We start from the raw sequence: 23,205 nt of genomic DNA, 5'->3' as shown, positions 1-23,205 counted from the left end.
TTCTCCACACAAGTTTGTAATAAATTTGACATTTCTGGCCTAATCAAGTGAATTGTGGTGGAGAGTTACATGCTACTTTCTACTGAAATTTACATTCTTTTTATCATACCTATAAGTTGCTATTGCATTAAGTATAATTAGTCAGTGATGTTGATGTCGTAATATGCTGATGAAATTGATGCTGAGTCCTCATATATATGCTTCCAAAATAGTCACATGATTAAAACAAACTGAAAAATTGTCCTTTATTGAGCCCCTCATAACTACTTTACGTATATTTTATATAATACAAAGAAAATAATGTGACGATAAATGTCCTTTCTACATGTAAGACAAAAGCTTTCAATTTTGATTCATCTGCACAATAAAATAAGTTCAACTAACAAGCTGTAATAAAACGGAAACAGAATCCACGGCGTTATATATGATACGTACACATTTATTTAGTTGTACTCTTATGCTACACATTCAAGTTCCAAAACGTTTAATCAAATAAATTGAACAATATTAAATCATAATTCTGTAAGAAAGTAACATTCCAGTATCATGCAATCATAAGTACTTGATAACACAGACAGTGTCTGATCAATTGTAAAACGATAATATGTATGTCACATGACCATTTCCTGCGTAAGAAAGATGACAGGCAAGTAAGGTACGACATGTTTTATTATACCAAAACAAGTAAGTAAATTCCAGTGGTAATATGGGAGATAATTTTGACAACCAGATATAAAATCTTAGTATCACTGTCTCTTACTGTCTATTCAACAATATGTCACTAGATCGTGTACCTAGTAATACAGTAACAACATCTGTTTACATGACAACGTCGAAGTGCAATGTGTATTGCATCAATAATATAAGTGAACATTTAGATTGTCAAACGAAAATAAACATAACATCATTTTTAATCAAATTACAGCTAGATACTACTCTACAGACCACTAATTCACTATATTAAAATCCATAAGCCTATGAAAAAAGAAAACATTCTACAGTCAAAACTCCATATACATACAACATTGTAAGTACTATAATATAACAATAAGGTGAAATCCACTCCATACATCTTACATGGTAAAGTAATAGGCCCTTTAATTCTGTAAATACTTTCTTCCACGGTGTCATAATTCCGCGGAATCAGAATTTCTGCTCAATCCACGATTATAAAATAACGCGGATATCTTGGATTGTCATTATATGTTCTTAATGAATCTTTAGTACGCTGTGACAAATTTCCGCTGAAAAATTGTGACCGCGTACATAGCGGAAATTAATCCAACGCGGAAAAAAGTACGTCTACAGTACTAGTATTGCAATATTATAAAACTTGTTTCTGCATGCTTATAAAGATCTAAACTGATTGTCATCAGATCTGAGTGTATCTCCAAGCTTGGATCGAAAGGCTGTGACTTCATTCTCGTCTCCACCCTCTGGAAACTCTAAGTAAGATTTGGACTCAATCAGTTCCATGAATGATAATGGTAAGTTTTCATGACACTTTTTTCTAATGCAACCAAAAATAAAACATTTTCACCGTTTCGGGAATAAATGGCCTCCATGCGTGCCATGTTTAGTTCAAACATACACCAGTACGAATCTAAGAAATGTGACGTCATAATACAGAAGGTTTTCCTGCTATTATGAATGGCGTTTGTAATATTATCGGCTATTCCTGTTCCTGGGATGAAATCACGATGATGTATACACAGCCTAAGATTGAATTCCTTTTCCAAGTGCTTAACAAGGTCGATGACGAATAGTCTGTCTTCGTCAGCGTACGATACAAATGCATCAAAGTGATACAAATCATTTGGTAATGCGTCCTGTCTTCGAACATTAACTATATACCTTTCTCTGGCTACATAATACATATATCTTAGTTTCCATCTATATCTATAAAGAATACGACTGACGGTGATTGTCAAAATAACGACTGTTAATGACGTCATAATGACGATGATAAGAGTATACGAGGAACACTGCTTCTCCAACAGCTGGAGTAGATGATCGATATCTGAAAATGGAATTCTTGAGGAGTTTGAAAAAGTGCACATATAATCATCAAAATGACGAAAATCAATATTCTTGGAATTAAGGATCCATTTCACGAGTTCCAAGTTTTCACAGTTGCATCTTAATTCGTTGCCCTTTAGATTCACAAAGACAAGCCTCTTTTGTGATATTGCGTCTAACATGTTCCTAGTTTCTAAACTCATGGTCGATATCTGGTTATCAGAGAGGTCTAGGTAAAAAAGACGAACCATATGATTTATGGGTACTGTAAACTTACTCAAAGAATTAGAACTGAGGTTAAGAATTTCCAGTTGTTTTAGATTACGAAATATTTTCTTGGGAAGTTGAACGATTCTGTTTCGTGAAAGGTTCAAAGACTTCAACATGCACAGATTTTGAAATAAATTTCCGTCGACGTCATTTTCAAGATTTTCTCCTAGAGCATTATGGAAAAGATCCAGAAAAGACAAGTTTTTAAAATCTTCGAAAAATCTTGGCGAGATATAGCTGCAAAAATTGTTAGAGAAATCTGCATGAAAGACACTGGCTATGCCTGTAATGGGACCAATCAGCAGTTTATAGATAATATTGTTCTGCAAATACAACTTTGTCAAGACAGGCTTACTGGTAGAACTGAGTGCGTAATCTTGAAGGGTCATTTTATACAAATTATCGTGAAAGTAAAATGCTTGTATTTTAGGTGGTATAAAGATTGTTATATTGTAAGACGACAATCTGTTGTTCCGTACTATATTCCCATGATGGTTTTCTGATAAAGTCCTACAAACCAGCCTCGTATCATTACAACTAAAGAAAAAATCTTTAACTCGTATTTGAGGAAATGATGACTGAAAACTTGCATTGAGTGTCACCACATTGATTAAACCACCGAATTCTACGAGTACCTTTTTTCGGACAGTAATTTTCGTTTTTTGCTCATCCTAGACACATTCATGCATTCCAGAACATTTTAAAGTCAGATATGAGGTCATAAAATTAAAAGGGATATACAGCAGATAAATTGTCTTAAAGTTTGACCTCATTAACCCTATTTTTAGGAGGTCAAAGGTCAAATTAGTGCAAAAATTTCATCAACTTTTTCAACACTTTTCAATATTCTTGCTAAAATTTTACATAATGGATGCTGAAATAAAAAATTCTGAATATACTCTGAAAAAATCATCAGAACTGCAATATCCATACACCATTTCATTTCAAATATTTGTTAAATGACCTTTAAGTGGTTGCTTAGCAACAACATTTTTAATTTTTTGGCTGTAAATATTGTATGTTTGTTATTGCTCATTCTAGACACTTTTTGTGTATTCCATGATATTATAAGTAAGATATGGGCCAAAATAATGTAAAGAACATTATTGAATTAAGTATTGACCTTGACACTTCTGTTCTTAGGGGGGGTCAAGGTCATATCAGTACAGAATTCTTAAATTGCAAGTATATATCAATTTTAAAATGCTGGAATCACTATATATCATCTAATAGATGACGTAAACAAATTGTGAACAACAAAATCCTGAGAGAAATTTTTAAAAATGAATTAATCTTTTTTATTTTGCATATCTTGGTTGCCATTCCAAAATATGGTAAAAAAAAAAGATTTATCATAAATTTCTAATTTTTAACAGATTTCCTGTCTTTATTGAGTTTCTTGTTAAAGGTGCTTAGACACAGATTTGAACTTAATATTTTCTCAAATTTTCTGTATAATATCACGACTTATATATTGCAATAACATTTCACACAAAAATATAATTAAAAAACTTATTTTATCTGAAAATTATTGGAATTGCGAATTCCGGGACGCGTTTGATTTAACACCTCGTTGCACTTACACAAATTTTAACTTTATCCTTAATATTTAAGAAAAGAAGCGATTTTGTTATGTATAAATGAAAAATTTTACATCTACAGTCCAGAAAATTCAGAGTAGAAATGTTCGAAAGCAAAACCATCTCACCAGTATTGTCAGTCCGTGCTCTATGATGTGTACAGAGTTTATCAAATTGAACACACCCGTGAAACGTAAACTGTTTTTGTAAACAGGGCACGAGCTCTGTTATTGTTAATGTGTACGATTCACCGGGTGTGGTCAATTGTTAAACTCTGCACACACCACTGAGCACGGACTTACAATACTGTGAGTGGATTTCGCTTTCGAACATTTCTACTCTGAATTTTCTGGGTTATAGTTTTAATATTTTTCATTAATACGCAATAAAATTGCCACTTTTCTTAAGTATTAAGAATAAAATTAAAATATAAGAAAGCACAAGGATGTGTCAATCCAACGCGTCCAGAAAATAGAAGTTTTAATAACTTCGAGATGAAATAAGATTTTTATTATATTTTAGTATGAAATGCTATAGCAACATACAGGTCATGAAATTATACAGAAAATTTGAAAAAATATTAACTTCAAATCTGTGTCCAAGCACCTTTAAAACAATATTGTCATTTGATAAGCATGAAGAAACCTCACAAGATGGACAATGGATGGAACTTGGAATCTCTTTTTCAAATGAGTGGCTTTTGCAATTACAATCCTTTCATTCATCTTATTTATGTGACATGCATTTGCTCATTTTTGCAAGCAAAGGATTCTGGTCTGCTATTTTTCTCATAAACCCTTAGCCTATCATGCTATCAAAAGTCAGGATTGTTTAAGTCACCTGATCTTGAATCACAGCTTGCATCATTGATAGAAATAAAGAGCATTTATAAAACATGAAGTATCTGAAAAATAATTAACAAGAGCAGACATGTTTATTTGTTAGTAAGTTTGCAAGTCTTTATCTGCAATATAGGTTGCAGATTACATTATGTGCACATAATCTTCACGTTGGATGATATGCCATAGCAATTTCAAGAATGGAATGTTATCTTATGAATCATTGTTTACAAGGGTTTTTATTACCGAGACTAGAGAGTCAAGAAATATCCTGAATGAAGATATCTTCATTTACTATAGCACTTGCTGACTGGTCAAATGATGTCAATAAACTCCAACCACAACTTATGAAAATAATCCTGACTTTTGATAGCAAGATAGACCATGGATTTATGAGAAGAACAGCAAATCCCTTCGCTGGTAAAGACGGCATTCACTAGCCATGTTTGATGAGAAACATTTGACTTGGTCTTTCAAGGCAATAATGAATTGACATTGCAAGTAATTAAAAATCAGGTTGTCAAAAATTTGAAGTACAATTTACAAACAGGGTTTCTTGTGTTCTAATTTAAAACAAAAATTCACAACCATAATATCAAGTAAATTAAAAAATAAACAGTACTTTCCACTTGTGCAACTTTGTTCCAATTTATGATGCATATTTACTAGCAAATTAAATCAACAGACCCACAGGTCCTATACATTTCATGAAAGATGTGGCTGATAAAGGTTTTTAAATTTTTTCTCACTCCAAAAAAAAAAAAAAAAAAAAATGACAAAAAGGTCTGGCTGATCAGTGATGTAAAAATTACATAACAGTAACTACATATGTAGTACATATATACAATCTTTCTGTTAAATGAAAACAAATCCATTTTCTTGATGCCATTAAAAATACCCTATACTTCATTGATTTTCCCCCCAACTTTAAATTTAACAAGAAAAAATAAACTAATTGATTACATTACAAGATTTTTCTGGTAACAGTGCTTAAGGGGTACAATAAAGACTTGACATGTCATCTTGGAGGAAAAAAAAAAAAAATAGATGGTATTGGGGATATCTAATGCAAATTTAAACTGTTTAGTCAATAAGTTGAAAAAGTTATGTTTTTATACAAATATACAAATCCAGAAATATTGCTAGCTGAATTCAAAATCAGACTGATTTAATCTTCCACAAAATGTTGAAGACCAGAGCACTTTTACTTTGTGGCCACCATTCTTTCATCAACTGTCATTTCTCTGGAAGACTGGAGGGATTTCTTTGACTTGTCTAAGACATGATCATTTTCTGTCAAGTACATGTAATCAGCTACTATCCTGTAAAAGATTTAAATATTTTGAAACAGATTATGTGAATTTACATATATAAAATTAGAATGCGACAATTAATACATTGATGTAATTTTCCTTTTAAAATCAAAAGTATATTTATGTGATTCATGTAGTTAAATGATTTGGTTAAGTCAATGTATCAGGACTGAAAAATCATCAACCTAGTAATAAACCATCATGGTTGAATTATTGAACTAAAAGAAATAGCATACCTGGCTGTCAGGGTTGTTAAGGGAAAGGACACAATGGACTGAAAACTGTTACTTAAGGGCAAAATTCCTGGGGCAAGGCTGTTCATGTACATGGGAGTGTTGATATATAGCCATCCAGTGAACATAGTTTGTCCATCCATGTATACATGTACATGATAATTCAAAAAGGGCTGAAAAATTGAGAAAATGGAAATTGTAACCACATACTTTACTAGATTGAAAATACCACAGCAGTCTATAAAAGACTTCTTGTTCCCTTTCTGGGCATAAATTCGAATAAATATTGTGTGTTTCAATAGTGTGTTTAAATGTATAATCATGAATCATAAATATCATGTGTATCACACACTTTTTTCAAAATATAAATCAAATTCTTATAAACTTGTGTGAATGCAATGTCAAGAAAATGCAATTAAAATTTCCCTTTATTTAGAATTATTAGAGATACAGACACTTTCACTACCAAAACAAAAATTTACCTGTTCGTTGGTCATAATAAGCACTTGTGTCCCCACATAATGATCTTTCTAGTGCATGGTGGGGTTAGCAATTGGGTCTTCACAGATGAAAGTACTGAAACATATGGTGCCAGTACCCTAAAAATTCAATGTGATAGTGTATGTACACACATACTGACAACAACTCTCAATTATTATGCCAACTTGATTTTACTTTGAAAGGTACTTATGGGTGGTCGTCAAAACTATACACTTCAAAAGCAACACAAAATTTGCTGAACTAGTTTCAATCTAAAATACGAGATTCAAACACTGAAACAGGGTAACGCCTAGATCACAGGAGTCAGCAGTTTTAACCATAAAACAATGTAAACACTAACCATTGAGCTTCGCGAGTGAGCTCGCTACGCTCGCGTAGCTCACTGGTTATTGTTTACTGTTTTTTGGATAAAACTGCCGACTCCTGTGCCTAGATACATGAAGACCTAGTACATGTGTACATTTTGTTTTCATTTGAATGTGAATTAATGCGTTTTAAAGACAGTTTTAACTCTTCAGTCAATACTTACTCACCTCTAATACCACAGGAAAGACCGTATTATTTGATGCATTGATGTGATGTTCTTCGTTGTAAAATAATCATGAAAACATCATCATGTTGTTGTTTACTGCTACAGCGGAAACACGTGGTAATCTCAATTTGTATCAACTCTTACAGTGATGAGTCGTGTAAATGCGAGTTTTTGTGCTTGTTTCAAAGTTGTTAAATTCCGTGTAAGTATACATGGTATAGATCTAATTAAATTTCATATTAAGAAAATATATGACATACAGCAATATTTAATCTGATTTTTTTTTCAACGTAAAGACGTTTAGTGAATCTACATTTCGTATCAACATTATTGTACATGTAATATAGATAAATAAATTCATTATATTAAAAAATTAAACTTCACGAAAGGTAGAAAGATAGTATATATGTTTTTCAAAACAATTATTTTGTATTAAGCATTTATTTCATTAAAAGTATATATTAAAATAGTACTTATTATGTTACAAAACAATATTTTGTTCCGAGTAAGACGCAACAGAATCGACCTTGACGTTAAATATTGATTGCCCGAGATTTTTCTATAAAAATTATGCAAAGGTCACAAATTCAAACTATCGTTATAAAGAAAATACTGAGAGTAAGAAGATCAGTAAAGGCTTGTTGAAAAGGAAATTTTCTCTACTTTTACCAGCTTTATTTTGTTTTCCCTATTTCAATACAGAAATACACGTAAACATGAGCTTTGTTTAAATATTACGATTAAAAACGAGAAAAAACACGTAAGTGCAAGAAAATTCTTGTTTTTACAAAATATGTTAAAGTAATAACAATAATTTTTTACATATTTTGAAAGCAGAGAAAATATGCTTTAAGAATATATCACACTTTCTTTATTATGTTAATCAGGAAAAAAATGTCAGTCGTCGGGAAAATCGTCAATTGCTTTGGAAAATTGCGCCATTTTCAAAAAGTCATGTATGTCTTCAAAACGTAAAGTCTATTTATTACCGACATTAAGACATAAATTTTCTACATAGTTTTAAAGTAGAGAAAATTTCCAAAAAGATGATATATAGTTTATATACCTTTATGCTCTCATAAAATACAGAGATCTTATTTTCGCGAAGTCGTGTTTTAACGCGCCATCGGTCAAATTGACCGGTGTGGAAGTGAAGGGGTTAATAGAGATTTAGAAAGGATGGAAATGACTATTATATTTAAAATATTATGGTATAACAGTATAAATTATGACTGTTTCCCCTTTTAAAGTTTTTTTTCAAACACTATTTAATCACGATGTTATTTGCTCATGTAAAAAAAAATGTTTTCCTTTTTGTCCATGTTATAGATGAGAATATTTTTATTTGCGGTATATTTCATTAAATTCCTAAATCCGTTAATTACTTTTTTCTGTTTATTTGATTGGATTAAAATAAAATATGTGAAGAAACGAGAAAGCTTTAAAACCTACCTTGATTTTATGAGATGTGTGAATCTTTTATTTTTTCCTGCACATAAAATCACCTGGGAAAATATGAACTTGAAGTGATTTTTTCCCTGTGTTTCAGTGTATATACTAAGTCCTGTATGTGAATAATGTAATTTAAATAAGGAAAAATATGACTAAGATTGCTCATAATATCATCTTTTGCAGTATGGAAAGAGTTATAAAAACTGAGCTATTATTTAAAAACCCCTTAGTACATGTGTATTTATGAACTAATTTATTAAATATTTCCCCATATTATCCCTGAGCTAGAAACACTTAAAAGCTATAAAACCTACCTTGATTTTATGACATGTGTGAATCTCTTATTTTTCCCTGCACATAAAATCACCTGGGAAAATATGAACTTGAAGTGATTTTTTCCCTGTGTTTCAATGTATATACTAAGTCCTGTATGTGAATAATGTAATTTAAATAAGGAAAAATATGACTAAGATTGCTCATAATATCATCTTTTGCAGTATGGAAAAAGTAATAAAAACTGAACTATTATTTAAAAACCCCTTAGTACATGTGTATTTATGAAATAATTTATTAAATATTTCCCCATATTATCCCTGAGCTAGAAACACTTAAAAGCTATAAATCTCCATCACAATAGTATATATGTTAAATATTTTTATCTCCGTTTTGATTTAGTTTAAAATCTGAGGTGTATTATTTCTTTCTTTTCTTTTTTTATTTTTCTCACACGTTAAATTATTTGGTTTAAATGAAAGAAAAAAGTGAATAATTTTAATTAGATTTCAGCATAAATACTTTCAGAATAAATATTAAAAGAGGTATTTGAGATCACATAGTTGCTCTTAAATTGAAAATAAATCCAGTGCTCTAATTTTATGGAAAAGAAGATTGATCAGATTTGTTGCAGTTGAAAAAGTGGGAGTCATGAAAATCAAGCACTTCTTTAAGTTTTTTTTTTCCCTTCCTTATCTATCAAGTTAACCTACAGATTAACAAATTATTTTAAAAGATTTCAATCTTCCATCACAATCTACATAATCGTTATAATTAGTATTATATATAATAAATTTTATGAAGAATAATGTTTATCATGTTTATTGCATTTTCAATGATGGGAGATTGTAATTTATCCGTTTTACCTAGCGAGTTTATATGTGAAGATAACGAAGCCTAATCATCCTTTAAGTCCAACTAAGCAATTACATACTGAGATCAGAGCAAACAAGAACCCATGAAAACATCAGAGGTGGGATCTGGCGCCATATATGCATCGTAGAAAAGGCGCCCCTGTGACAGGTCACATCCGCCTTGAGCTCCTTGTCAAGATCGGGGAAACGGACCCGGGAAATCCGCAGCCAATAGCAGCCGGAAATTAACAAGATGAGTTTCTTAACCTATATTGGCAGAAGGGAAACCCATAATGACATGTAATGGGCGGGAAATTCCATGTTTTATAGTTGTATAAAAAAAGTTATTTTACCATGAGTCAGGATTGTTTTATTAGATATATTTTTCTTGTGCATTACATTTGTGACAATATAAAAACGTCCTTTCAAATACGTGAAATAAATTCTACATCAAACTACAATACATTGAATATCCCCTGTATAAGCACATTGCAGAATATGCTATTCTTGTTCCCTCGATAAAGCTCAGTAGTAACACTATTCTAGTTTTAATTCAAATCTGTAGAAAGATATTTGTAAAATTTAAAGAACATTTAAAACATCTTTCATATTTAAATTTTTATTTACATGATAACATAATATGTTTTAATAATGATGTAATATTCCCGCTAGTTAATGCATTGTGACGTCGTAAGCTGGGATTCTTTTTTTCAATATCTTTAAAAATGACTTTAAAATGGCCACTGCTGATTCTCGATATTCCGTATATATCACAGCCTCTGATCCAAAATGTGCAGTTATATCATGATATAATTGCTTCTGTGTGTTATAAAGCACATTTCCGTTTATAGTTCGAAGAATGTGCTTATGTTTTCTTTCTTGAAGGTACCCAAATACTCCAGTTTTCTGAAAATGAAATTTCACAGAATTTATTTTCCGAAAATTCGAATCTGAGAGGGAACACATTAATAAAAGATGTGTCTGTAATTTATATTGAAATTTACTGTGGGACTTACGGTATTAGTCAATTAATTGTTAAATGGACAAGGCCATTTTATGCATAAAGTGAACCTACATTGAGAAAGCCTAAGATTTATTGTGTATTCTTCAGGTCTATTTTTTTAAAAACACCATTAAACGTCGGATGCCCCTTTTTTGCAGTGCTTAAAAAATATCTAGTTGATTTCTATTAGTTTATCATTTTTTAAACCTTTAGGAAACAAACTTAAACACAGCCAAAATAATAATTTTTGTCTTGTTTTTCCACAATATATATAGGTTGAAGTACTTTTAAAAGAAGATTGGGAACATATGTGTTATCTGTTACAGGATTAAAGTTTATTTGAATTCATTTTTTTGCAGAAATTCCTTTTCGTCCTGTTTTTGGTTATAAGTATTTATGATTGACATATAAATAGGACTGGTGTACTAAATAAGATATAAAAGTCTGTACCAACTTGTCCTTATAACCCATCACTGATTTTAAAATCTGACCTTTTCAGGATATTTTTATCATTTAATTCATTTTTCCAAACACATTCAAAATATCAATTAAGGTCAGACGACACTTCCTTAATAATATATAATTTTCCCAAGAATTTGTCATTGATGTATTGTTACTTTAACGCGTTTCCTAAAAAAGGGTACTTTTTCAGGCATTTGTGCAAGATAGCAGAAGATGTTACCTACTGCATAATTCTTTTGGAAATCAGAAGGATTGGCAATATAATAATTTTTTGGTGTCTCTTTTTACTTAGACAAATTTAAAACAGTTCAGAAATCACATGATAAGGATAATTATGATTAATTTGTTGTATATTTCAAAGAGATACAGACGAGATATACGTGTGGTCAGACCTTGATGAGTGTAATGAGTAATGATATTTCTATCGAAGGATAAACAGAAAAGATATCTAGGGGGAACAAATCCATCTGCTATATATTAACAGAAAAAGAAGCTCTTGTTCATACTAAATGTTTGTTTCTTCAAAACGCATTAAAGGGATTTCTTCATTTTAAAATAAGAATTTCATGGAGAAACAGCAGTGAAACATAATCTATCACATTTCTGATATATTCAGTTCATCCTTGCAATAAACAGCTATCGTAAAATTTATAATTCTTAGCAAAAGTAAAATATAATAATTGTAGACATTATGACGTTATTTTTAAAAGAAATTGAAACATATAAAAGTGTCATTTCAACACAATATTTAATAATGTACTCGTACACTCCATGTCAAACTCAGACATAATCAACACATAGTTCTTATAGGTTATAGAAAAATAAACAATAAGCCATTGATCATTGATATAAAATGATTTATTACCGTTGAGTTTGGAACTAACTGCAGATTTAGAACGTTAAATTATAGAATGAATTATCAACATTCAGTATGGAAACTCTATGTTATGAATATTAGAGCTTTCAAATTACACTATTTTTTAAAAACACATGGCTTACAAGTCAAGAAAACACGAAGTGGTTGAGTTCAAATCTAGAAGAAAGGTAACCACATCTCCAGAATGCATGGCTCATCATGAATAACGATGTGAGATTTTCTGCAAAGGTTGCCAGGTTCCCATGTGTGTAGAATGCGCTACAGGTAAGCACAAAGATCACGCCTTTTTGAGTCTTGAGAAAGTCCTGGGTGATTATATGAAAGGGTTGTACTGGGTATTTTTTTTCTCTAGTTTTTCCATTTAACATTGTTTATGACTAATCTCGCTAAAATGGCAGCTGTATTACTTGTATTGAAGGTATGACCAAGGTAGCCTGGTTCCCTGGCCCAGTTATGCTTTGTATACTCCGTGACACTAGGCAAGGGTGAGCCAGGGAACTAGGCTATGGCAATAGCTAAAGTTTTTGAAAAGTGGGTCAAACTGTTAGGTCAAGGTCAATAGGTCCAAAATTTTTATACCCAAGTAAGGGTCTTGTCACAATAAATGGACATGTGAATTATGAAATCTCTAACACCTTTGGATTTACCAATCAAAAAATTTGAATCAAGGCTTACATTCTATAAAACGCGCGTTTTAATTGGTTGATTTGGGCCCACCCACTCTCCCACTCTGATATCTTTTGCTTATATATACATGTAGTTGGAAAAAGTCTAACGGCCTAGCCATGATTGATGGTCGAAAACTATTACTGAATTTTTGAAATAAAAAAAATGAAACAAACCATAAAATCATATTTCAGCATGTGATATTCCTTTCACAGGCCTTACATGTATATAGAAAATTGTACACACTGTTTATCCTACTATGCATGTATTTCTGACGATTTTCTCTGGAAGAAATTGACGGCATTTTCCAATTTTGGTGTTCGTTAAATTGAATAGTCTGAGCGACTTTCAGCGAACTAAAAATCTATTTCTCTATGTTTTAGTCCTAATTGTTTGTAAACAAGTGAATTATTACACTGCATTGGTAGGCAAATTCAAGCAGATAGAAAACTTAGGTTTAATTGTAAAACATACCCAGCTGATACCAGAGCACCTGTTATTGAAAAAAAAATATCGGTAGCCAGTAAAACACATTTTGAGAAATCGGAATTATTCAAAAGTTTACCTGTTTATTGCCACAACTGTCAGAAATACAATAAAATTTTTAATGTCTCTGTGTTACTGCACACCCATTTTACCGGCCGTCATGGCAATAAACAAGCGACAAGAAAATCGAATCCTTGTGTTTTTCAGTGCATTTTTTACAGAAAATATCATTTATCTTTATATAGGTTAATTGTTGTCTACCGAATCTTAGTACTTGTAATTTTATTGATGAACTGAAGAAGAAAATGGGGTAAAACGGTCGTGTTTTTAATAGCAGAAATATGCCCTGGGTTATCAAGTCAACTCCTGACACGATGTGATAACAATTTATGAGTACTTTGAACACATAATTCGACATAATTTGTCGAAATGCGCATCTGATGCATCAAAATTGGTACCGTAGATGATTTACATAAAAGAACTTTGAACACAATTATACGAAAACTTTGAAAACATTTGTATGAGAACTTTGAACACTGCCATTGGATTTTATTGAATAACGTAAGTACTCTGAACACTGTAAACATTTTGAATTCAACAATTTATGAGAACTTCGCACAATGCTTTTAAAACTCAACAATTAAGAAGAACTCTGATCAGTGCTTTTGAAATATAACAAATTATGACAGCTTGAACAATGTCTTTGCAATTAACAATTTATGAGAACTTTGATAGAACTTCGAACACAATTACAGTGTATATGGGTACTTTAAACACAAATATATGTGAACTTTGAAAAATGCCTTTGAATTTCATTTTTGATAACTTTAAGAAATAGCAAACAATATCCTTGAATTTCAACAATTTATAAGAACTTTGAACAATGCCTTTGAAATTTAAATATTGTGAGAACTTTGAAAAAGCCTTTGAAATTTATTTTTATTTTTAAGAATTTTAAGCAATACTTTTTAAAAATTAACAATTTTCAACCCTTATGTCAAATAAAAAAATTCACTGTCTTAATTTCAATAAGAAAGAACACATTCATTCAAACTAAAATTATACCAACAGGCTTAGAAGATTGCACATTTTTTTTTCCTGATTAGCAAATAAAATGTACCCGAGAACTTGCAGTCTTCTTTCCGCCTATTAGTACTCTAAGTACTGTACTTTGGTTATTTCTATTGACGATGCAATCTGTGTTTATGTGGTAAGGTTCGAGATCACGTGATGTAAACAATCCCGACCTTTTATAGTACCATAGGCCAAGGGTTTGAAAGGAGAGTAGCGGATCAGAAATCCTTGGCTACCGAAGATGACATTGAATGTATTATTAATCGCTCTTCTGATAAATTGTACAACCTATCTCTTCTATTTTAAACTTTTAGTATCCTATACATTAAGATAAAGCCTTGAAATTCTAAAAGTAGGTCAGCATGACCTACATTTTGGTTAACATATTGACATTCTGCGAACAAAAGATGCATCAACTTACAGAGTTTGATGATTCTAAGCTCCTTATTATCTTGAATATTCAAAAATAGCCATGAAATGGCAAAAGTACGTCACAGTGACTTACTTTTTGGTCAACATTCTACTCGACCCAAAGAAGTATTAACTGACAAAGGTTGATGATTATATGCCTCTTATTATTTGAAATAGTTAGATTTATTGCTTTAATTCCAAAAGTAGATCAAAGTGACCTATTTTTTTAGTTGAGACATTCTGAAGACCCAAAATCCACCTGTCAAAGTTTGATGATACTAACCCTTTTATTATTTGAAATGTTTAAGTATTGCCTTATTATTCCAAAAGTGGGTCACGGTTACCTACTTTTTAGTTGAAACATTCTGAAGACCCAAGATCCAACACCTGACAAAGTCTAATGATTCTAAGCAAATTAGTTTCTGAAATATTAAAATAAAGCAATGGAATTCTAAAAGTACGTCACCGTGAACTACTTTTTGGTTGACACACTCCGAGGACACAAGATGCATCAATTGACAAAGTTTGATAATTCTAAGGGCAATTAATATCTGAAATATTTGAATTTAGTCATGATTTCCTCAAGTAGGTCATGGAGACCTACTTTTTGGTTGACAAATTCAGAAAACTCAAGATGCATCAGCTGAAAAAGGTTGATGATCCTAGGCTTTAAAGTGTCAGAAACATGCCCCTAAAACAATTGAAAATGAATACCAGCAACATTAAAAAGTAGGTCCCTGTGACCTTTTTGAAAAATATCTTTTAAGGCCCAAAAATGCATCAATTTTCAAGGTTTGTTAATTCTAAACCTCTTAGTATCCGAAATGAATGTTTAGAAAATGACAAGACTTAAGCTTCAGAAAGTAGGCCACAGTAACCTACTTTTGGTTGACACTTCAAGGCCCCATGATACATAAATTGACAAATTTTGATGATCATAGGCTTTAAAATTTCCAAGTTATGCATCAATGTCAAATTGAAAATGAATAGTTGCAAAATTCAAAAGTAGGTCATCATGACCTACATTTGAGCCGATATGATATGAGGTCCTACGATGCATCAACTGACAAGATTTGATGATTCTAGTCCTTATAGTGGCAAAATATCAAAGTTTAAACAAAAAGTAACTTTTGATCAACTATGAATTGACCCTGAGACCACGCCCTTTGCCCCAGGGTGATGTGTTGAACATTTTTCAATTGATAACAGACATGTATCCTCATCTCTGTGTGTAAGTTTGGTGATAATCTGCCCAGTGGTTCTTGAGAGGAATATCTTTTAGCAACTACTAATTTTATTTCCTTAATTATCTCCCCTTTAGTATAAAAGAGAGCCCTTGGGCCAAGGATGCTCTGTTACAAATTTGACAAAAATGGCCAAGGGGTTCTTGAGATATGGCCCATATTCCAAAAACGTTGACACACACAGCACACCACACGAATGACCATATCATTAGCTCTTTAAGTCGTTTGTTCAGAAGAGCTAAAAACCAAAGGTTTAAGGTTTTCAGATCCTCCTGTGATGTTTTTGTGAACACAGTTATTAATTTTAATTCAAACCAAATAGAAAAATATCTTTTGGAAGAATGTTTTTTTAATATGTGTATTGAAAAATATTGTGAGGTAAAAAAGTTTCAAAAATGTATATTTTTTTATTTAACCAATTATTCCATCTTTAAAGAATGTTGCTAAGGGCAATAACTTCTCCATTCTCTCCATTCGGGCATTTTCTTTATTGTACTTCCAATGTAAAATGGTTTCCCTAATATTCACAATTGAAAAATATGTATAAAGTAGCAATTATTTTGGAACTTTCAGCATCAGAATTATGCATTTGAATCAGTTTTTACCTAATTTTTATAATATTGTTTACTACGATTTTGTATGCTGACATATACTTCTGTTTATTTATAATATTGTTTACTACGATTTTGTATGCTGACATATACTTCTGTTTATTTATATCTACCATCTTCAAAAAATATGGCAACCTTTACATTTTTGCAATTATTAGTTAATTTAAACTATATTCAGTGAAGATAAATGCAGTTTTTCCACTTTGATCCGTTAAATTGTGAGTATAGGAATACCTTAATACAGAAAAAAACCCAAACTTTTTTAAAATTTCTTTTCTAGACAAATACCTGATTCTAGGAGCATTCAGCCCTGTTTCTAAGAATCTTTCAGGCTGGAATGATGTTAAAGATGAAATTAAAGAGCAAATTCACACACACATACACATTAGACATGCTATACCCCCTCTCAAACCTGTTGTAATGAGGGAATAATAAGGAAGTTGAAATAAAAATGCTTCTCGGGTTATATATAACAATCCTTTCATCAATAGGCCGGATATTCCAGTGTCAATTTTTAGGTCTGACTCACTACAACAACAAAAAATCAATTCTGTTATTAACCATATGATTCAGAAATGTATTCAAACTTGTCACCTGTAAATCAATATAAAAGAATGATCGAGTCTGAGTTTGGCTTTGTAGATTTTAATCACCTGACTAGAATACCATAGCTACCAAAATCAATATTTATCCAGGATGTTTATTACAGCATGAAATGGAAACGTAAAATTTGTTGTTTTGAGAATTGACAATAAATAGTAAGTATAACTAAAAGTACCTGTAATCATTATAATAATACTGCTACTATATTTCTGCAATTAATAAATGTTTGAGACCAAAATCTTGAACTTTTGTTATAAGAAGCCACTGGGCCACAGATGCTCACCTGGGTTACCTTGGTCCTGCTGTCTTCAGGGTTTTTTTGAAAAAAAGTTTTTCTTTAACAAAAATTTTAATAACATTTTTTTTTAATTTGAACAAACATAAATCAGAACAATTAAGAAATACTTGTATATTAATATGACTAGGATAGTCCTGCTATTCTTGAGTAGAAGATTTCAAATAAAATTATTCCCTATATATTCCAAGTAAAAAACTGATCCTTTATTTTATCCCCACATACCCTATTGGGCCACAATTTGACCAATCTTTAAACTGCACTACTTGAAGTTGTTTGAAAATAGATTTAATTAATCGTGGTCCTGATGTTCTTAAGAAGATTTCTAAATTTTTTTCCAATGTATTCTTATAATACTCCGTAATACAGAAAATTTATAAATAATGTTGGCCATAAGTACAGTCCCTAAAACTTTCCCATTTTTCCATAAGGCTAACCATTCGTACAGCGTGCATTCACCGTTCAGCGTGCGCTCTCCGTTCACAGTGTTGCATTCAGCACTCACAAACCGCTCATGCTCACAGTTTACAAAGCATTTAACATTCGCTTACCATTCCTTCACTTGCGTTAAACTTGAGTTCAGCGTGCTATCATCATTCATTCTTTGTTTCTTCATTGTCATTCAGAAATCCGAAGTGAAAGGATTGATCTGTCAAAAAAAAAAAAAAAAAAAAAAAATGAGTGAACAGAGGTGTACAGATTTTAAAATTTAATAATGGACTTGTACCGAGTTTTAGAAACAAAATCATGATTATATATATATATATATAAACAACTTCTGTAACAATATTATTTTATAAACTATTGCGTATATATTAAAAGCAGAAGGCAAGCAATTTCGAATTCGTTCGAGGATTCGCAAACACATCATGCACAAGAAATAACAGTCAACAAGTATTTTGTTATACCTTTTACTTTTTATTAGAACGTATCTTGCACTGGCTTCAATATTGACAATATTTGACTGTAAATTGTGTTTACTCGCACTGCTGATTTAACTCTATCGAACCCTAGCAATTGCAGATCTGATATAGCTGGCCCTGCCTAAAAACGTAAAAATCGTCACAGCGGTCAAACATCTCATCTACCGGTCCAATATTTCACTCAGCTTCCAACATTTTTTTTTTTTTTGACCGCTCAGAAAAACATAAAAATTGTTAGATCTTTTTAGCATAGATTGGAATAGCAATGGAAACAATTTTTAGGATACATCAAAGATTTTTTCCGAGCTTTTCAACAATGTTGAGATTTTCGTCTTAGAAAAAGAAGTTAATAACTGCTTTACAATGCATACGCTCAGATTGCATCGTGTGTTTGCTCTCCTTTCACTAACTAATTATCAAGTTACATTCAGCATTCATATATCGTTCATTCGCCGTTTGGCATTCGCTCTGCGTTCATTCAGTGTTCAATCTCCGTTCAAGTGAAAAAGTAGAACCTTTCAGTGGCAGTAGGTATGGATGAAATGCTCTAAGAAAATCTTAACACTGTTGAATTGCTCTCACCAATTTGTATCAGCATATCAAGTTTGATGAAAATTAGGATAGCAATCAGAAAAAAAATTGTAACCAATGAGTTGTAATTTTTCCTACCAAGAATCTGGCCAATTAAACAGATCAGAATTTTTTGTAATACTATGAAATATACTTTAAAATCAATTTTTAAAAAAAATCTTAATTATGACATCCAGAGTTCTTTGAGAGTCAAACCATACATGTATTTTCACCGACATTCACATTAATTTTTCCTATCCACAGTAATTCTTAATTATATCTTAAACAGTTTCTTTGAAACTGAATCAACGTGAGGTCAAGGTCATAAGGAAGGATAAAGTGAAAAACAAATAATGACACAGTTGAATAGTTTTCCTCAAAATGTACGTGTCACTTTATGAAGTTTGATAAAAAATATCTTGAATATTTCTTTGAAAATTTCTTACATGCAAATTGAACAAAGTGAGGTCAATGTCATAGAGAAAATCAAAATTAAAAACAAATGTTTATATAGTTGAATAGCTCTCATCAATATGTATCAGTGTATGAAGATTGAACCTGATGTAAGCACAAATTATATCAAATTATATTAAAGTTAGGTCAAGGTCATAGGGAAGTATCAAAAATTTGATATAGCTGAGCAGCTATCATCAATATGTAAAAGATAAAAAAAAAACGTTGACACATTTGACTAGCTCTCTACAATATGTATCTGTGAATGAACTTTGACGAAAATATCTTGAATTCTTTATTTGAAATGGAGCTAAATGTAAAGAATGATGGACAGACAGACGGCATGGAAGAACGGAAAAAGGACATGACAAACACTATATGCTGCTTGCTATATTCATGGTGGAGCATATAAATCAAGAGACGATTTAAATTGTCTAATTTCAGTTTATGTAGTGAGTTAATTATACTTTTGATCCATATACAGACAGCTCATTCTTTTTTAAATTACAACAGATATGGCGACTTCCCAGGGACAGGACGTCATTCGATGTCAGCTATGTTCAAACCCCGTGGAACACCACTGCAATCTTTGCCATCTGAACCTTTGTCTCTCATGCATACCAAAACACATGGCCGACAAATCAAGAAAACATGAAGTTGTTGAATATACCTCCAGAAGGGAACACACTTTTATTCTAGCAACATGTCCCACACACAAGAAAAACCGATGCGAGACATACTGCCAAGACTGTAAAATACCAGTATGTGTTCAGTGCCTGAAAACTTCACACAAAAAGCATGAATTTACAAATATCAATGATATTCTTCAAAAAAAGAAGCAGCAGATAATATCCGACACAACACAACTGGAAAATACTATTGTTCCAAAATATAGAAACATCTACTTAATACCTACAATCACTGCAGAGTTTGACAAAGTTCTGGCTGCCATAGAAGAGCAAGAGGAGAATGTGTGCAAATCTGTACATAAAGAAGCCAATCGACTCAAAGATGAGGTAACCAGACAGAAGAAAGAAACTGTAAGGAAGAGCCAAGAAAGCCAGGATTTGATAGAAAAAACTGAAAGGGAACTTAATTTCCTTATTCAGAATAACAAGGATATTCTTAGTGGCAATGATACCACACCCATAATAAACTATAAATCAAGAAATAGGGATTTCCAAAATGGCCCAAAATTACCAAGCATTCCTTGTCCACAGTTTATTGTTAAGCAAGGACAAATTGTTGACATGATTGGTGTTCTTAAGACAGATTATGATTCAGAATCTTCTTCAGAATCTACAGAATCTTCTGATAATGAATCTGACCTTTAATTTACAACAGGAGCCTCTGCTTCTTTTTATGATTCTTGTTCTGATTCTTCTGATGATGATGATGAAGTTCTAATACACAAATGAAAATATGATAGTACTGACCATTAATTTACAACAGGATCATCTGGGTTTTTTTTTTCCAGCTGACTGAAGTTATAAAGATACATGTACGAGGGGCGATCAAAAAGTTTGTGAACTATCTCTGCATCTACATATTACCACAATTCAGATCAGATAGAAACTTGGCATACATATAGTCATAAACATGTTCTTTAAATAGCATGTGCTACGTAATATTTTCCTTCATGTTTATGACGTCAAATGTGTCAATATGTAGATGAAGTGACAAATAAAAAAAATAGTTGACTCAGTTGTACTCGAGCAAGGAACAGCTGGTAATGTTTATTTAAAATCTTGAAAAATCCTTTGCAGTAAAATATAAAATGATTTGTATATAAGGTTTATGGCGACAGAGGAGTTGCCAAAAGTTCAATTAGTAATTGGATAGTTTGTTTTAGTGAAGCTAGGGAGATAGTTAAAAATGATAATGTTTTGGGTGCCCAGTGAAAGTGGGTCGGAAAAAAATTGTGTCCTCAGTTGAGCAATTTGTTTTATATGGGAGTCACAGTTAGAGAAACAGTTCAATATCTTAACAATAAAATAACTCTGAATGTACAAAAATTTCATTTACTTTAGATTGTTAACACATCAGATATGATAAAGAGAAATCATTTAATGCTGATCCACATTGGATACACAACACACCCAAGTCAGGAGTTGACTTGTGCCAGACACCATGCTCATACTGGGAAAATAAATCCTAATCCACCCATCCTATTGACGAGATAGGCAATCTTTGACAAATTGGTTATTCTTGTCATGAAAAAAATTACCTGTATGGTAAGAAATATAATATCCCGGAAAATCTTTGGGTTGCTGTGAACAGTAGGCTGCAGAGCATCTCACGTGACCGCCTGGACCACGTGTTTCGAGCATGGGCAGTGTACTAAAAAGGGAGGGGCCAACTTTATAGAAGAATCTATGCTTATAAATTAATAAATTTTGCAAATAAACTCCGAAACGGAAGCACCGGAGTTTTTACTTACTCCTCTAAGAATACACTAGATACAATATGATGTCCGAAAACTATATTTAGATTTCACTCGCATTGTAAGTATCGTACATTAAATTAAAAGTCTACTTTTATTTTCTATAAACAGCCATGAAATAGCAAAAACGTGAGTACGGTGGCGTTTCCGGTTGGCGGATCTAAGTTTCTGGCAATTTTCAATTAAACTGACAACAAGCAATCTTTTATTTATTTCATAAAACGTCATCACCGAATTATTCAATCAATACTTGATTAAAATGCCATAAAAAGAAATAAGTTGTGATAACCGATTAAAAAGGGAAATATGCAAATTATTTTTGTCATTCACCGATCTTAATATTGGCGGAAGCATATCAATAAGGTACATATATATTTATAAACCAAGACCCAAGTACCTGTGAATTTTACCCCCCCCCCCCCCAAATCAATTTATCAGTAAAATGTGCATATTCGCTGCTTTTATCCTTGACGGAAATGAAATAAGAGCATCTGAAGTACAATATCCATAACGTAGTATAACAGGTTTCACAATAAACATCAATTAATGAAGTTGTTATTTTTTCAAGTTTTTACAAAATGGGGGGGGGGGGGGGGTGGAGACGCACATGCGGGATTTTGAACAAAGTATTTCTTCCTGCTATAAGCCTGTATGCTGTCAGTAGAAACTACAATATATTTTCTGTCGGTAGTGGTATAAATTCAATTACCCGCGCTTTCGCGGGATTTCATCTAGTAGATACTAAAACCAATTCAATTTCTTTTATGGATCCGGACGTTATTCAATTAGTTTACGATTTTTTTTTTTATCACCAGCGCATATACATTTTCTCTGAGCAATTCACAATTATTCACTGTTTATTTATCAAAACATCCATTATTGATGCTAGGTAATGTATACTATTTTTTTTTAATCCACGTGTTTGAATTCAGATTTCAACAGACACATTCCTCTTCTTTATTTGTAATTCATGCAATAGCTGATTTTTTTTTTGACGCAGATTTCCATAGATTCTAAATGGTAGTCAAATAAATAACTTGGTTTTTTGCTGTATTTAGTAGAGACGATGGAATAAGACTTATATTTTATAGTATTTATGCAGATTCCTACCGTTATAAAACGGTTGTTTTATTTGTTCAATTGATGTGGTGATTAAAAAAATAATCATTAGCTAAATGTGTGTGTGACTTCAATTTGGCCCAGCGTTGGCCCAGCATA

The 23,205-nt window shown here is 31.8% G+C and overlaps 1 protein-coding gene and 1 pseudogene across 1 annotated transcript; one reads left to right on the top strand and one right to left on the bottom strand.

Annotated features, from left to right (window-relative positions):
• Positions 1–1,347: 1,347 nt before the first annotated feature.
• Positions 1,348–4,594, bottom strand: LOC133174481 (toll-like receptor 4; annotated as a pseudogene).
• A 15,465-nt stretch (positions 4,595–20,059) lies between these two features.
• Positions 20,060–20,878, top strand: LOC133174591 (E3 ubiquitin-protein ligase TRIM45-like). Its single transcript, XM_061309694.1, has one exon. The coding sequence runs from the start codon at positions 20,060–20,062 to the stop codon at positions 20,876–20,878; it is 819 nt and encodes a 272-aa protein (XP_061165678.1).
• The last annotated feature ends 2,327 nt before the right edge of the window (positions 20,879–23,205 follow it).

The sequence above is a fragment of the Saccostrea echinata genome, unplaced genomic scaffold (genome assembly GCF_033153115.1).
Source record: "Saccostrea echinata isolate AGI-Se365-2 ecotype Australia unplaced genomic scaffold, CSIRO_AGI_Sech_v1 ptg000058l, whole genome shotgun sequence".
Taxonomy (NCBI): Eukaryota; Metazoa; Mollusca; class Bivalvia; order Ostreida; family Ostreidae; genus Saccostrea; species Saccostrea echinata.
Note: the sequence above shows the minus strand (reverse complement) of the source record. Positions and strands in the feature narration are given on the sequence as shown.